Raw genomic sequence first — 15,232 nt, forward strand, 5'->3', positions numbered from 1 at the left:
TTTTGTGCTATGAAATGCTGAGCTCAGAGAAAGCGTTAACAGCTGGGTGACAAGGGCAGGTGTGAAGTCTGGTGACCAGTGTTCTGATTTTGCAGAAACTGAGTATCACCTTTGCAATTCCAGCTTTATTCCTCTCCCCTGTGGCAAGCACTGCACATGTGTGGGGGCTCATGGAGTGATCTCATTCTCTCCCTTCTCTCTCCCTCTGTCTCCCTGTGTTGTCCCCTCTCTTTCTGCAGGTCAGCGTGGAAGTCTTGGTAGAATACCCTTTTTTTGTATTTGGACAAGGCTGGTCATCCTGCTGCCCTGAGAGAACCAGCCAGCTCTTTGATTTGCCATGCTCCAAACTCTCGGTGGGGGACGTCTGCATATCGCTCACGCTCAAGAACCTGAAGAATGGCTCTATTAAAAAGGGCCAGCCCATGGACTCAGCTAGTATCTTGCTGAAGCATTCAAAGAATGACAGTCTAGCTGGAAGTAGACACAGGTATGCGGAGCAGGAAAACGGGATTAATCAGGGAAGTGCACAGATGTTAGCTGAGAACGGTGAACTGAAGTTTCCGGACAAAATAGGATTGCCTGCAGCACCTTTGCTCACCAAAACAGAACCCAGCAAGCCCCCAGCAACGAGGAAGAGGAGGTGGTCAGCCCCTGAAACGCGAAAACTAGAGAAATCAGAAGAGGAGCCACCTTTGACTCTTCCCAAGCCTTCTTTTATTCCTCAGGAGGTTAAGATTTGCATTGAAGGTCGATCCAACCTAGGAAAGTAAAAGTTGTTTGGGGAAAGGAAATTAGGCTATCCCTTGTCATTTTTATCCAGATTACTGTACTGTAGACTAAATAACCCAGTATTTACATGTTATCATCTTATTTTAGGTTTATGTTATAACCTTGTTGTTATAGTTGCAGCTGGTATTATGCAGGAGACTGGTGCATATGTTTTTCCACAAGTGTTTGTCAGTGACTAGGTTTATCGAGAGCTACAGAAGGGGCAGTATCTGCTTCACACACCCTTAGTGGAAATGAATGTGTTGTCATGGCTCCTGTTTTCTAACACCTCGTGTAGGACAGGGTCCAGCTGTGATTTTGTTTTCTTTTTGTCGCTGTTTTTTTTTTGTGTTTGTTTTGTTGTTTTGGTTCCTGTTCCAGTTTTTTTGGGGAGAGGTGAGGAGAAGGGAGCTGTAGCAGAGGTGTGTGTCAAACATGGGATGCGTGTGTGGGTGTGTGTGTGTGTGTGCGTGGGTGCATGCCAATCCCCGGGGCGGGACGGCTGCTCTCTGGCGGGTTGGCGATGAGGTTTCCTCACCCCAGGTGGATGCTGAGGACACAACCCTTGGGTGTGTTACTGAAAAGAATCAGACAGTCTCTGATGTTTTCAAACACAAGCCAACTCTTACTCAAGGCTCTACTATACATATATATATATATATATATATTTGTGTGTGTGTATATGTATATATATATTTTTTCCCCCATGGGGTCTGACTGCACTGATTTTTATTCCTAAAGCAAACTGCCACACCACATTTCCTTTCTGCTTGCTAGTGCAGTTCCATTGCCCGGAGTCAGCGATGGGGAGGCTGTATGGACTCCTGCGCCGGTCGCCCTGCAGGGTTTTCCTTGACGGCGGGGGGGGGATGGGTGTGTGCATGTGGCGTGGGTGTGCGTGGGTGTGTGAGGAGGCCTCTGGCTCTGTGGATCCTCCTGGCTCAGGCTCACTCCTGTTTCTGTGCAGTGTTAGACAAATCGACCGGGTTACGCCATTGACATTTGCTTCCACAAGGTAGATGCAGACTGCCCCTTTGAGATCACAGGCATCCATCGTTTGCAGTTAGGTTGCAGATCTTTAACTCTAGTACTGGTTTTAGTTCATGGTTATGGACAACTGGTGCCACTTCTTTCAAATTGCGGTGTGTTGACACAGGAATCTGCTGTTGAAGATGAACCTAGAATGTCTTTAAGCACTTAAAATGCTGTTCACACTTTATTGCTGAGCATCCTGGTCTAACACTCAGTACGTACTGTATATCACTTTAATCTGCTCGGAAAGCAACAACAACAAACAAACAAATCTCTTCAACACTGTAACTACATGCAACTGTGTAAAGTTTTCTCACAGGCAAGATGCTGAAAGTTTTAATGTGGTTTCAAAGGGATGAATGTGAATTATTGAACTAGTATGTGACAGTCATTGTCCACAAAGGACTACTTAATAGGAGGCACTTTTTAAACTTTAATGCTTGAGAAAGAGTTAAAGGCATATGCGAGCTGACATAATAAAAAAAAAGAATAAGAGAAAGGAAAAAGGAAAGAGGAAAAAAAATCATTGTCCAGTGTTTTTGAAAAAGATGGACTTTAAAGAATCTTGCAATTTGCACATCTTGAGTTTTATCATTTGTGTGGTATTCCTGCAGTTTTTACCTAATAATGTTGTGGGGTGGGGGGGTCTGAAAGAGCATAAACAAATGTAGCAATTACTCACTAACCTGCCTACGCTCTAGGCCATTTCATAGGGTTACGTTCCTTTCGGAGTTCATTTTTGGTCTTTCTACCGTATCGGCCACACAGAACCAGGTCCTACCGGGACACCTCTGAGAATTTTTCTTCAGACTTGCTGAGAGAATTTTCCACAAAAAAAACCATTTCTATAAGTAAGCAAGGTGTTTGTTTGTTTTGAAAACAAACCTATTGTTATTTTATTATTATTATTATTATTATTATTTGTTATTTTAATGGCATCGTTTTCTATTGGAAAGGCGACATTTCAAGAGTTTGGTACAAACCAAGTAGGAGGGGGGGATTCATGCGTTCAGTCTTTTCTTTCCCCAGGTAGGGCCGGATCCTCTGAGGTGCTGTGCACCCAGCCTCCTGCACAAGCCTCGGGGAGGTGCGAGTATGAAGTATGCCGGGGCTGAGTGCTAAAGCCTGTCGCTGCCTCTTGAAAGATCCCAGTGGGATTTCAGTGGGATTGCACTCGGGCCCTCCATGAGCAAGTGTTTGTGTCGTCGTTTTTGGTTGGCGAGTTCACATCCTTCAAGTAGTTTTGAAGAAGCTGTACTCACAGGGAGAACAGGATATCAAAGTCCATCATTAGAAACACGGTAACCTAAAGTGAACAAGTATATTTAGTCTTGTTTTCCCTCTCCCCTGAAATACAGTGCTTTTCTTTAAGAGAAGAAATGTTAACCCCAAACCCCATCTTTGACTCTTGTTACTTGTTACTTGAAATTTAGCTCACACCAGACCGAATTGTTTTTATACCATATTCTGGGGTGCACCAAAAAGTTGAAATACGTTTAAAATAGCTTGAAACTTTTTTTGAATTTCCTTGAATTTTATTAACCTCTCGGCAGCCTACCAAATAGCTGAGTGGGTTTCTTCTCACAATCACACAGCTTAGTTAGTGCTTATTTGTTAATATTTCTGCTCAGAGAAGTTGCTTAATCTTCCATATACTCTGCTCAGGGCACTTGCAATTTATTGTTTTGTTTTGTTTCCTGGTTTTTTTTAAGCTTTGATGGTAAAGGAATAGAAAGAATTACAGATTTTAATTCACAGTCGTACCACTATTTCTGTACTTCATGTGTACTTGGAAAAAAAAGAAATCTCAAGTAAAACCATACACATACACATTTGTGGTTAATAAGGAAGCAGGGGCTATTAAACTGACTGGATCTATTCAACTAACACTAAAAAAAAAGAAAAATTAATAATAATAAAAAAATACATTTGGAGCAATAGGAATGTATTAGTTCTGTGCTTCTATTTCAGACTGAGGAATTCTTTCCAAACAATTGTCCCCTTCCATGCTTTGGCTTTTGTAGGATGTGCAATACTTTACGTGCCAACTTAGACTCACCTGTGCAGTGTTAGCTAGATCTCATACCCACTTCTGATCTCCCCTGGTTTTGTCTCTTTGTAATTCTTTCTTTCTACCTGTCCCCTCCCCCAACCCTGTTAATAAGTCCCTCCCTGTCCTCCCCCCTCCAAAAAACCCACACCATATTAAGGGTAGAAGATCCCTTGCCCCGGGAAACACAAACCTATTTTGTATTTGATGTTTAAAAAGATCCAGGAAGAAAAAAAAGCAAAAAAAAGAGATGTATTCATGTCTACATGGCAGCCAGGCAGAGGGTGGCACGCCACCATATGGCCAAGCGCCACCTTCCACCTGGACACACGCACACAGGAGCTGGCTCCCACTGGGGCCAAGTCTTTGCAAGGCGGGGCTTTGCCTCTCCCTCTGGCACTGAGCATCCCTTGGGCATCCCCAGACCCAGGAGTGCCATCGATCCCCAGGGCAGGGGCACAATACCACTCGCAAGCACGGGGATGCTGAGGTGAAGCTGAAGGAGGAGGCTCAGCCTCTGCTTCTGCGTGGCGGCCGCTTCACAATAGTAACTAACAGTAGTTTTCTTTCTGTCTGTTTCTTTCTTTCTTTTTGTAGCAGGCCTCTTTAGTTTACAACAAAATGCATTCAATCACCAAGAAATTAGTCAGGGCAAAGAAAAATAAAACAAGAACCTCTTTATAGGGATTTCTAAAAAAAAAAATCTATCTGTCTGTCTGTCTATCTATCTATCAATCTATCTATCAATCTATCATCTATCTATATATCTATATATATAAAGTGACTGTTCCTTATAGCGTTCAACTTAGGCATTGTTTCAGTTTGTCTGGGCCACATCGTGGGAAATTTGAGTTTGATGTCACTTACCTCGAGTCCTCTGGTCGAGACCCGAATCGGAGTCGCTGTTGACCTATTTTACCATTTTGTACCTTGCCCTTAGGCTTGCTTTCCCTCGAAGATGCAGACCTCGGGAGGAGGGGAGGGACACACGTTCCTTTTTTCATTCCTTTAATTCCTTCATCCCACTGTCGCTTCGTTCGACCTGTCGTTCCCGTCATTTTCTCAGCATGGGGAAGTGACATCACTACTCTCGTTTCCCTTAAATCAAGGAACATTTAGAAATCTTTCACACCTTTTACTCAGGGATGGGGCTGGCGTATGTGTGGTACACTGATGTGACCAGAAGCAGCACTTTTACTGCTCCGGAGTAGGGATGTACAATGTTACAGACAAGTTTGGATTTCCTGCATCTCATGGTTTAAACTTTGTAGATCTCACTTAGATTGCAATACAAAAGCAGCAGGCTCAGCATGAACTGTAGCTGTTGGTTATCATGAAAATACACTCTCTGCAGAGATTTATATTACTTTAAAGTGTGTTGCCAGTAGTAAAAAGGAAATAGTGAAATTCTGTTAATTCTTGCAACTGCTTAAAAAAGAAAAAAGCTTGTGTCAAGGAGAGCAAATTCTCAATCTTTTTAAACACTAATAGTGTTATTTCAGAGTGGCTCTTGGCGCAATGCTCTGCATGTCCTGGGACCCAGTTCTGCAACACTTATACATGTGCCCATGGGAGGTCTGGGCTGGCCACCCAAGGCTGCTCAGGGGCTTGCTATAAAGCACATGTATAAATCTTTGTGAAATTGAAGTGTAGTTCAGTCAGGGCCAGATCCTGATTTTAATCAGGCACCTGGAAAAATATCGAGGTTCACCAGGGCAAAAGCCTTGGGCAGGTGGAGGGGATGTGGCCCATTGAAACACTTTTGCTGTCCCAGAAATTTGACAAGTGGCAGAATGGGACATGCAGTCATACAGTTTCCATTTCTTCCCTCCTCATCATCACAGGTAGCAGCAGAGTCCACTGTGAGCTCTGGCCAGTGCTGATGTGAAAAGCAAGGGGAATGAACGTACCACGGGAGTGGAGGCAGTAATTTCCTTTTCTCTGGTTTTTCCAACCCTCCCACTCCCCCAAATCCTGTAATATATAGCAAAATGAGAATTTGTTGATGCAGATATGCATATGTGCACACACACACCCAGGCAGAAGTGTCTGTTTGCACACAAAGAAGTTATGTGTGCATTTTTTTTTATGTGTATGCCTACATGTCCACTTGATTCCCTGTCCTGAGGACAGCCTTGCTTTGTGCCCATAGGGAAATTCCAAACGCGTTGCACACCTCTACTCCAGAGTTCAATTTCTTTTACATAGACGACCTCGCTTCAGATGTGTTACCTTTACTGATAGGATCTTTTCTTGTAGCACTATACCTTGTGGGAATATTTTTTGATGTAAACCTAATTTGAGAAGCTTATTAAAAATAGAAACTTTTTTTGAAGCACTCACATTGAGGAGTACAGGTAATGTTTTAAAAAATTGCACAAAAGAAAAATGAATGTTGGAATGATTCATTCAGTGTTTGAAAAAGAGATGGCTCTGTTTGAACAGTGAGTTTCATACCTTGTTTGTAAAAAAAAAAAGTTTTTAAATACAAAAGCAGAGAAAGGTTGAAAGTTACATGTTTTTTGTATATAGAATATGTCATGTCTAGATGATCTGATTTGTATTGGCTCTGGCCAGGAAGAATTACTACTTAAAAGGCTCTTAAAGAACAACTGTGCTTAATTTTCTGTTCGTGTTACATGGGTCCCATTTCTGGGGAATGGAGTCACGCTGTTTATTCCTGTGCTGAAAATACACCTTGGAGCAGCAATTCTTGAGTGCAGCTACCGGGCACTTCGAAGGGTGGCTACTGTGCAGAACTAGAGTCTCACTCTCCAGTTGTATTTTGGCTTTAATTCTCTTCCACCTGCGCTGAGGGAGCCCCTGGCAGCCCAGAGGTCAAGGCCAGTTTTGAGGGAGGCCTTGGCCGTGCCCTGGGCAGGCATGGCCCGGCTGGCCCGAGTGTGGGGACTCTGCTGGTGCTGGCAGCCCTCGGGTTGAGAGCTGCTGCCAGCTGAGCACAACGTGCATAGTTTCCACCTGAGGCCTTTTGGTCCCATTCTCTTCTCTCTCTGGGGATGCTGTTCCACGTTTTTTCAGCACTTCCTGTTCCAGACGAAATCCAAAGAGTATAACCCTGAGCGAGAAGTGCTTGTAACAAGGTATTCTTGCCCAGCACTAGCAGCAGAATGGTACCCAAGGCGACCTGGCCTTCCAGCCCCTGTCACTGCCCCTCTCCCCCACCACTGCTGCCAGAGCGCCAGGAGCAGCTGGTCACACAGAGCATGTTTCCAGTAATGGTCTTGACCAATGGCAAGACTGATGTTTTTCAGAAGCCAAAAGGAGAGGATCCTGAAGCAGTTTCTGAAGAGAGGATCCTTTTCCTGTCCAAAGATTGAGCTGGGCAGCTGGGAGCTGGTGGCAGGGTGGAGAAGGCAAAGTTTCAGGGCGCTCCCATCCCCCTCCCCAGAGGTGACCCAAGCTTCGGCTCTTGCAGGCACATGGGGCAGTAATGCTTGCCCTGTGCGAGTGACCCCTGGGCACTCAGAAACCAGCCCCAGTTGTGTTACGGTGAAGTGCATTCAGCCAACAGGTAGTATTTATACAATAACTGTCTCTAAGGTTTCTGTAGGTTTTTTTCTTGTTGTTATCTGAAAGGACTCAAGTCTTCCACTGAGGATTTTATGGAGGCTTCATCCAAGGTTGTTTCTTTTTTGTTAGTTTCTATTTTGAGCAGTTAAAGCTCCTGTGCCCTTTCCCTCGACCACGCAGCAGGTGTGCATTGGAAGTGTTGTTTGCAGCGAACAGAGTCACTTGTTGAAGCTGTCCTTGCTGTACTATGGGATTGGTGATGGGCAGAAATTTCAGGGCCCAGATCCTTGGCCAGGGTGGAGCCAGGGTGGGACCACTGGCTCTGCGGGCAGTGTAGCTCTGCCCCTTCACACCCGCTGGTGAGGGGATCCCACCCTGGCATTTGCTTTAGAAGTCCAGGACCCAGGTACTCTCCCATTGAACAAGCTCTGCAGAATTCTTGTTCCAGTCCATCGGGTTTGGATCTGGGCAGCTGAGGGGAAAAACGGGCCAGGGGTGGCTGCAGGTGGCTTGGTCTGTGTTTGGCCTGGCTGTCAGGCCGGGCACTTCGCAAAGTTACTAATCTGGTAAGGCATAGATGCAACTCTTCACGACAGTCAGCTAATGTTGAAACTCACTAATGTATGTATTTGCTCCTTTTTTTTTTTTTTAATAATATATTAACTTGTTGAACACTGTTCTTTTCGCAGTGTTACAAAAGTGGGGGAGGGGGAATTTCCCAACCTTTTTCAGTTTGGGTGAGCTACTGAAAACCATTTTGTACTAGCTATGTCATCGCTCCCGGCAGCAGCTGGCAGCGGCGCTTGGCCGAGCCGGGGTCAGGTCCAACCATTCGACATCAGTAGTTTTTAAAGTAATTCTTTTTTTTTTTGTCTGGTATTACTAATGAGGGTTACTGCAAATCACACTTCCAGTGTAGTTCCTAGTATAGGCCCAGTAAAAGGGATATCGCAGCTTTGTGTTGGGGAGAAATTGAGCTGACATGGCCAGTACAAAGGAGAAATAGGGAGGGAATAACGTTTTGCACCTTATTGAAAAGAGGAGAAGATTTTAAGTGCATACAGACATAGTTAAGAGCTTTTATTGTGACAGGAGAACTTTTTTCCATATGCGTGCATACTCTCTGTAATTCCAGTGTAAAATATTGTACTTGCACTAGCTTTTTTAAAACAAATATTAAAAAAAATGGAAGAATTCATATTCTATTTTCTAATGGTGGTGTGTCTATTTGTAGGATACACTCGCGTCTGTTTATTGAATTTTATGGTCCCTTTCTTTGATGGTGCTTGCAGGTTTTCTAGGTAGAAATTATTTCATTATTATAATAAAACAATGTTTGATTCAAAATTTGAACAAAATTGTTTTAAAGAAATTGTCTGTATACCAGTACAAGTTTATTGTTTCAGTATACTCGTACTAATAAAATAACAGTGCCAATTGCAAAAGTGTGTTTTGTCTTTTATGACTGAAGGGGAGAGAGCTTTCCTAGGGACATAACTTGCCCAATTTATTTCCCTGCCCCGTCCTCCCCCAGCCCCGCCCTGGCAATGCATTTGAGTGTTTGCTTTTATTTGCAATGATGCCGAAAGGCACCTGTACCTTCCCACCTGCAGCCATAAAATGCTCTGCAGACTGTCAGAGTGAAGCTCTTTATTGTGTAACAAAAACCTTGGAGCAGTTGGGATGATTGGGCCGCACGCACGCGGATGCCACAGCAGAGGGAAGGGGGGCAGTGCTCTCATCACCATCTCAGCAAGGCCGAGCAGGGCAGCGAAACACCAAAAGCCCATCAGCTTTTTGGCCAATTGCACAGAAGCGCTTCACAGTTATCGCAGGCAATGCCAGGGAGTTCTGAACTGCTGATTTATGTATGAAAACTTCAGCCAGTAAACATTGGGTCAAATAAATGTTGTGGAGGGCTTGCTTAAGCATCTGGGTGACCACAAATGAAGTGAAGGCTGCAGGGGGTGGTCTGTCCTGTGTCAGGGGTGCAGAGCTGTGCCAGCATCCACTCAAGACATGCTTCAACCCCACCACCCCTGGCAGCTCCCAGCCTGCAGGGAAGGGCTGGCCCACTCCCACGTGCTGGCCTGGCTGCTGCAGAAGGCAAACTGCTGTTCTTGGGCCTTGGCTTTTTTTTCCCCCCTCTCTTCTACGCAAGGCCAAACCTGGCACTGGTTGCAAAAGCCCTCCTGGCTCCAAAAAAGAATTTTTGGTATAAAACTGGTATTAGCAACTAAACAGCACCATCCCTTAGTGGGGGATGTGAGATGGTGATGGATAGACACCGTACATACACTGGCAGAAAGCCGTAGCAACAAGTCTGTCACGAGAGTGGAGTTCAATAGGTACAAAGTAGGGAGTGCTTGGTTCAGAAAAGCTTTAAACTCTCATCTTGTCCTTGAATGAAAGCACCTGTCCCAACACAGTGGGGCTTGGCCAACAGCTGCCGCATTTCTTCCTTATTCCCATCCTTTCTACCCCTGCTATTGACTAGCTGAAAGGAAGAGACAGGCGTATTTTGTATGGGAAAAGCTCCTCCAAAGGCAAACAGAGGCTTCTTCTGACCCTGCTTACAACTCTCCACATTTACAGGGTGTCCCCATCCTACATTCATCCCCACTATGCCCTAAGGGAGAGGAAAGCTGCGTGGAAGCACAGCCAAAGCCCCTGCCCCATGGCCGATGGGGACTGGCTGTTCCAATGAGCAGATGGAATGTGTTTCTTCCAGAGAAAGGAGACCTGTGTGGCTTGTTTTGCATCTGTCACAATGCTGGCTTGAGGCCCAGCCCTTTAACAACTGCTCACACCTACAAGGAGGTGTCCACGTGCACTCCTCGAAGCCACCACAGTCACCGGGGAGCGAGGCTGCTCCTGTGCCAAGCCCTTCCCTCCCAAGGAGAGTTCCAGCAAGCCAGGCTGTGCAGGCAGGAGCCCACCCTGCAAAACGTGCTGCAGCAAGGCAACCCCAGAGCAGGACTGGGAGTGCCAGGGATGTTAGAGGTGTCCTTAAGTTTCAAGAAGCCACAGGCAGACACGCTCAGCAGGGATTGCTTAATGATGTAACGCTGCCCTTTTCAGCATCCCCAGGCCCAGCCCTTTAACAACTGCTCACACCTACAAGGAGGTGTCCACGTGCACTCCTCGAAGCCACCACAGTCACCGGGGAGCGAGTAAGGCTGCTCCTGTGCCAAGCCCTTCCCTCCCAAGGAGAGTTCCAGCAAGCCAGGCTGTGCAGGCAGGAGCCCACCCTGCAAAACGTGCTGCAGCAAGGCAACCCCAGAGCAGGACTGGGAGTGCCAGGGATGTTAGAGGTGTCCTTAAGTTTCAAGAAGCCACAGGCAGACACGCTCAGCAGGGATTGCTTAATGATGTAACGCTGCCCTTTTCAGCATCCCCACTTGTAGGTCTTTGGTGTGTTAAACTGCACCCCTGTGGAGCCCGTGGGCCGAACCTCAACATTGCCCTTGGGAGCTCAACAATTGCCTGTCTCGGGGTAGCAGGCATGGCCCTGGCCTACAGCACAGGCTGTGACATGCACAGCATTCCTCTGGACAGGATGGGGTTGGGGTGTAGGGGTAGAGAAGACCTGGTTATGCAGAATAACTCAACATCAAGCATTATTAAGCACTTACAAATTTCATTTCCCACAGAAGAACACCAAATAACAAAAAACCCAGTTAGATGTGCAGGTGAGGTAGATCCACAAATGGTACATGGCATTTGTCAGTGGTTGTGGTCTTGACTTGGACCATCCTGCCAGACAAAGTGTGTTCCCAGCTCCCTCTGCCTCAGTTCCTTGTGGGAGTGGCAGCAGGCTTGAGCAGGGTACAGGACCTGGAGCTAAGTGAAGATAAGGGCAACTACTGCAGCACAGGAATAGGTGTTAAATGGGGACTCAAGCGTTTGCTTTTTTTTGTAAAATTTCCAGCCTGTCTCAGAGCTGCACATGTACAGTGTCAATGGTGAGCACTGACATAACTGAGGGTTTTCCTGAACAAAATTCACATATAACTGGGCGAGATGCAGACATGCCAGGTCAGCCTTCATGCGTCTCATTTTTCTCTCCTGCTCACTTTCGGAGAGGAGAAAATGAAAGAAATCATGCTTCTTATCAAAACAATGGGAAGACCTGCTATGCAGAAAACCAAATACCTGACATCAAAACTTTATCAGTCACTATTCATGGGATCAATATCATTCACAGCCTGAAGAATTTGGGGGACAACTTAAGATTAGCCTGTCCCTCTTGTATTAGTGACTGATCAGAGGTATGTGCAGGAGGGGAAGGGAAGGAAAGCAGGTATAAGAATGGCCCCATTTTCCACAGTTGTGGAGAGGCTGCCTCCCCTTGCCCCCAGCACCTGCCCTTTGGAAAAGAAACTGTTCTGAGGACATCATGGAGCTGCTCGGTTTGGTGTGCGTGTGATCTTTTAAAAAAAATGTTTACAAATATATATATTTTTATATGCATATGTATTTCTTAAATTCCACTTAGAAATGTAGCTAAAAAAAGTAGAAAAGCGCTAGCAAGAGTGGGCATGAGACCAGCAGAGTGCTGCACTTCCCACGTGTGAAGGCACCAGTGTGGAGACACACCTGTGGTCAGGCCTGGGCCAGGGCAGTCTCACCCCACTCCTGTCAGAAGTGTCTGTTTGCTTCTGTACCCCCTCCCCCTCCCATGACACAAACAGAGGAGCCGGGCTGTCCCACAGCCTTACTGAGGCAGAGAGGTCACACTGCCCATGCTCTGGGCCCAGTGCAGCTGAGAGCAGTAGGTGGCCTGCGCTGCCTTTTTGTGGCGAAGAAGCCTGGCATTTTCTTAACATGATGCTTCCAGGCTGGAGGGAACACAGATCAGCACCTGGATTCACAGGGCCTGCTTCTCATCTGCATTCACGTTTCTTTATGATAAGTGGGCAGGACAAATGGTCCTTGCAGCCAGCACAAGCATAACCTGTGCTCACATCAAGCCCTTATCCACTTCCAAAGCAGAGGAAGGAGTCATCCCACAATTAAGAAGTATGCCCTGCATGTTAAATGGAAGACATTTAAAATACCAGGCAATTTAGAAGTTATCCTGTGCTTTTTCTAATGTGCACAACACACTTCAAAATCACCAGGGATCAGCTTGTGGCCTGGATTTGCTTCTCAGCATGGACAATTGAACCAATCCTTGTGCGTGGCTTTTTGAGCAGTCCAGCGTATAATTCTAGAGTTTCTCTTTGCTATTCCTTTTCCTACAGATCACTTTTTTGCTTTTCAAAGGAAGCCTGCCTCTTTCCACAGATATCTACAGGAGGGGAAAATAAGACTCTGAAGTACTGAAGTAACATCAGCCACATTATGATCTCAGCAGCAGTTTAAAGTAAGTGGCCAAGCATTATTAATTCATTGGTGCTCACTTTTACATCATTTATCATATTGAGCTACTGTGGTATTCATGTGGATGCAACCTGTATTTCCAAAGAAATTTTCATTGTGATTTATCAATTAATTAGCAGGCCATTACACTTTATTGAAGTGTTACCCAGAGTCTCCATTATTGCCGTTAGAGCAAATGTTTTAACTTCATCTCAGCCTGACAGTGTCTTGCAATCAATCAGGCTGTTCTGCCAAAAGCTCTCTCTTGCTTTGCATGGTGTCAAGGACTGCAAAGGAGTGGTACCACATAACCAGAAGGTAATTTGATCCGTCTGGCCTCCTCCACCTGGCCACAGACAATGCACTGCACAGCGTTTTTATGTCTTTGCTAAATGGATGTGAGCAGGCAAGGGAACAGGGAGGACTGCAAGAACCGTCCCCCCCTTGTCAGGGTTACAACTTCAATGTCTTAAAAACCTGTTCCCAGAGACCAGGTAAAAGCAGGAACCCTGGTAATTCAATAACTGCACTCATGATAAAGCAGGCAAGCTCTGAAAAGTGTTCACCTGAATGATCTCCTCAGATGGGGGCAGGGGGGCCAGCACGGTTTTGCTACATTCAGTGCCAGCTTCTCTGAAGGGGCAAGTCCATTGAATAGGGAGATTTAAGTAAGAACAGCAATAACAGCCCTGTGAACTGAGAGTGACAGAGATCTGGCATTCTTAGCATCACATGTCACCAGCAGCCAGGCCTCATCTACCATCCACCTCTGACATTTTGCAGGCTGGCAGCTGTGCCGTAACATCCATTCTTTGGCCAGAAAAAAAGACTAAGAGAATTTGCTTTTTTATTTCTCCATGTAATTTCTTGCATCTTTTTCTCTTCCAGCCTGTGATTTCTGAAAGGTGCACTGCCAGAAAGTGGTGGTAGCTGACAGGTCAGTCTTAAAAAAGGGAATGTGTGAATGTGTGCAGGCGTTAACAGCCATGTCTGTACAAGCCAATTCCTTGTTAACTGAGGTTTCAGCAGCTATTTATCAGAGGGGGGAAAAGACCAGGTTAAGAAATGTTGATTAAAAAATAAAATAGGCACAACAATAAAAGATGAGGCTATTGCATTTTGAATCAATGGCACTGTGTTAATAGCATGACCTTCCCCTTCCAAATCCCAGCCATAGCCACTTCAAAGGCTACGACACTGCCATTCTGAGAGAGAGAGGGAAGTTTGCCACTAACACAACATGGAGGAGAAAGCAAAGGAAAAGAGCAGCCCTTCCTGCTCTTCTCCCCCACCCCTCTCTCCAGCCCCCCAGGCCTAGGCTAAGAGAAGACCTCGTTGTGCTGCTGGGTGACCCGGATGAACGTCGTTCTCTTGCTCAGCTCCTTGAGTTTGGCAGCTCCCACGTAGGTGCAGGTGGAGCGCAGCCCCCCGAGGATGTCCAGGATGGTGTGTTCCACATCCCCCTTGTATGGTACCTCCACAGTCTTGCCCTCCGAAGCCCTGGAGAAGAGATCAGTAACATGAGTGTGTTTACTGGAGCAATGTGGAGCTTAATACTCTGCAGGCTGCAGTTTACAAATGTGCCCCCAGCTTTACTGCTTGCTGCTTTTGCTGCTTGTTGCTCTCAAGCACTGACACTCCTCAGTTCTACTCACCACCAACACTGAAAACTAGAAGCAGACAGATCTTGCAGATGCTCCAATATCCCATGAGTTTATTTACAGATCTGCCCCTTCCTCCCCTCTACCATCTGCCTACAAGCAAGTGAAACTTCCAGCCTTATTGAAAGGTAAATTTGACTGTGAGAGCTGCAACTTTTAAAGTGTAAGGAACGGCCAGACTCAAACAGAGAAATGTTGGAGCTGGTTCTCAGCAGGCACCACCCAGCACAGCTCTACAGAGGCTTCACAGCCCCTGGGCTATGTCCCACATCACCGATCAGACACAGATGGAAGTGCTCTGGCTGTCTCCTACCAGTGTGATTCTCCAGAGCTCAGAGAGATAGAGTGGGAAACCTGTTACAGAAACCTGCTGCACAGCTGTCCCTTGGAGCTAAAAGGTGATCTAGCATAATTCAGAGCCAGGCAAAAAGGCCAGAAAAATAGCAGTGCTGTGAATACTCTCAAGTGCTGATGCATGCCAGTACAGAGTGCACTGTTCCCAAAAAGCACATCCGAAGAGTTACATGATGGAAGAATCCAGGCAAATAACTTGCACTCCTCCTCCAGCTTTCTCCAGCCCCATGTTCAGCAATCCCTCCTGTAGCAGAGACCCTTAATCAGCAGCTGATCTCACTAGGCTTTAGAGCGAGCTCGTTCTGCCTGGCACACTGGTTCCTCTGGACAGGCAAGCCTTGGGAAGGGAGGGTCTAAGACAAATGTGGAGGGAAAAGGAGACACTTTCCTTCTGCCCTACAAAATGGAGGCAGAAATCATGGCAGGGGTCTGTCATTGTTCTCAATGTGGCTTTATTTCCTTCTTTCTTAAA

The 15,232-nt window shown here is 46.0% G+C and overlaps 2 protein-coding genes across 8 annotated transcripts in view; one reads left to right on the forward strand and one right to left on the reverse strand.

Moving 5' to 3' along the window:
- The window catches only part of ATXN1 (ataxin 1), a 217,334-nt gene extending 208,508 nt beyond the window's left edge, over positions 1-8,826 (forward strand). For all 7 annotated transcript variants that reach the window (XM_017730663.1, XM_017730664.1, XM_017730662.1 and 4 more), the window contains one exon: positions 240-8,826. In XM_017730663.1, the coding sequence (XP_017586152.1) occupies positions 240-770 (531 nt within the window). In that variant the 3' untranslated portion in view covers positions 771-8,826. The remainder of the gene's footprint in view (positions 1-239) is intronic.
- Positions 8,827-11,840: 3,014 nt separating this feature from the next.
- GMPR (guanosine monophosphate reductase) overlaps positions 11,841-15,232 on the reverse strand; it is a 35,737-nt gene continuing 32,345 nt past the window's right edge. Inside the window, exon 8 of the mRNA XM_017730668.1 lies at positions 11,841-14,245. Within this exon, the coding sequence (XP_017586157.1) occupies positions 14,065-14,245 (181 nt within the window). The 3' untranslated portion in view covers positions 11,841-14,064. The remainder of the gene's footprint in view (positions 14,246-15,232) is intronic.

The sequence above is a fragment of the Corvus brachyrhynchos genome, unplaced genomic scaffold (genome assembly GCF_000691975.1).
Source record: "Corvus brachyrhynchos isolate BGI_N302 unplaced genomic scaffold, ASM69197v1 scaffold43, whole genome shotgun sequence".
In the NCBI taxonomy this organism is placed as follows: Eukaryota; Metazoa; Chordata; class Aves; order Passeriformes; family Corvidae; genus Corvus; species Corvus brachyrhynchos.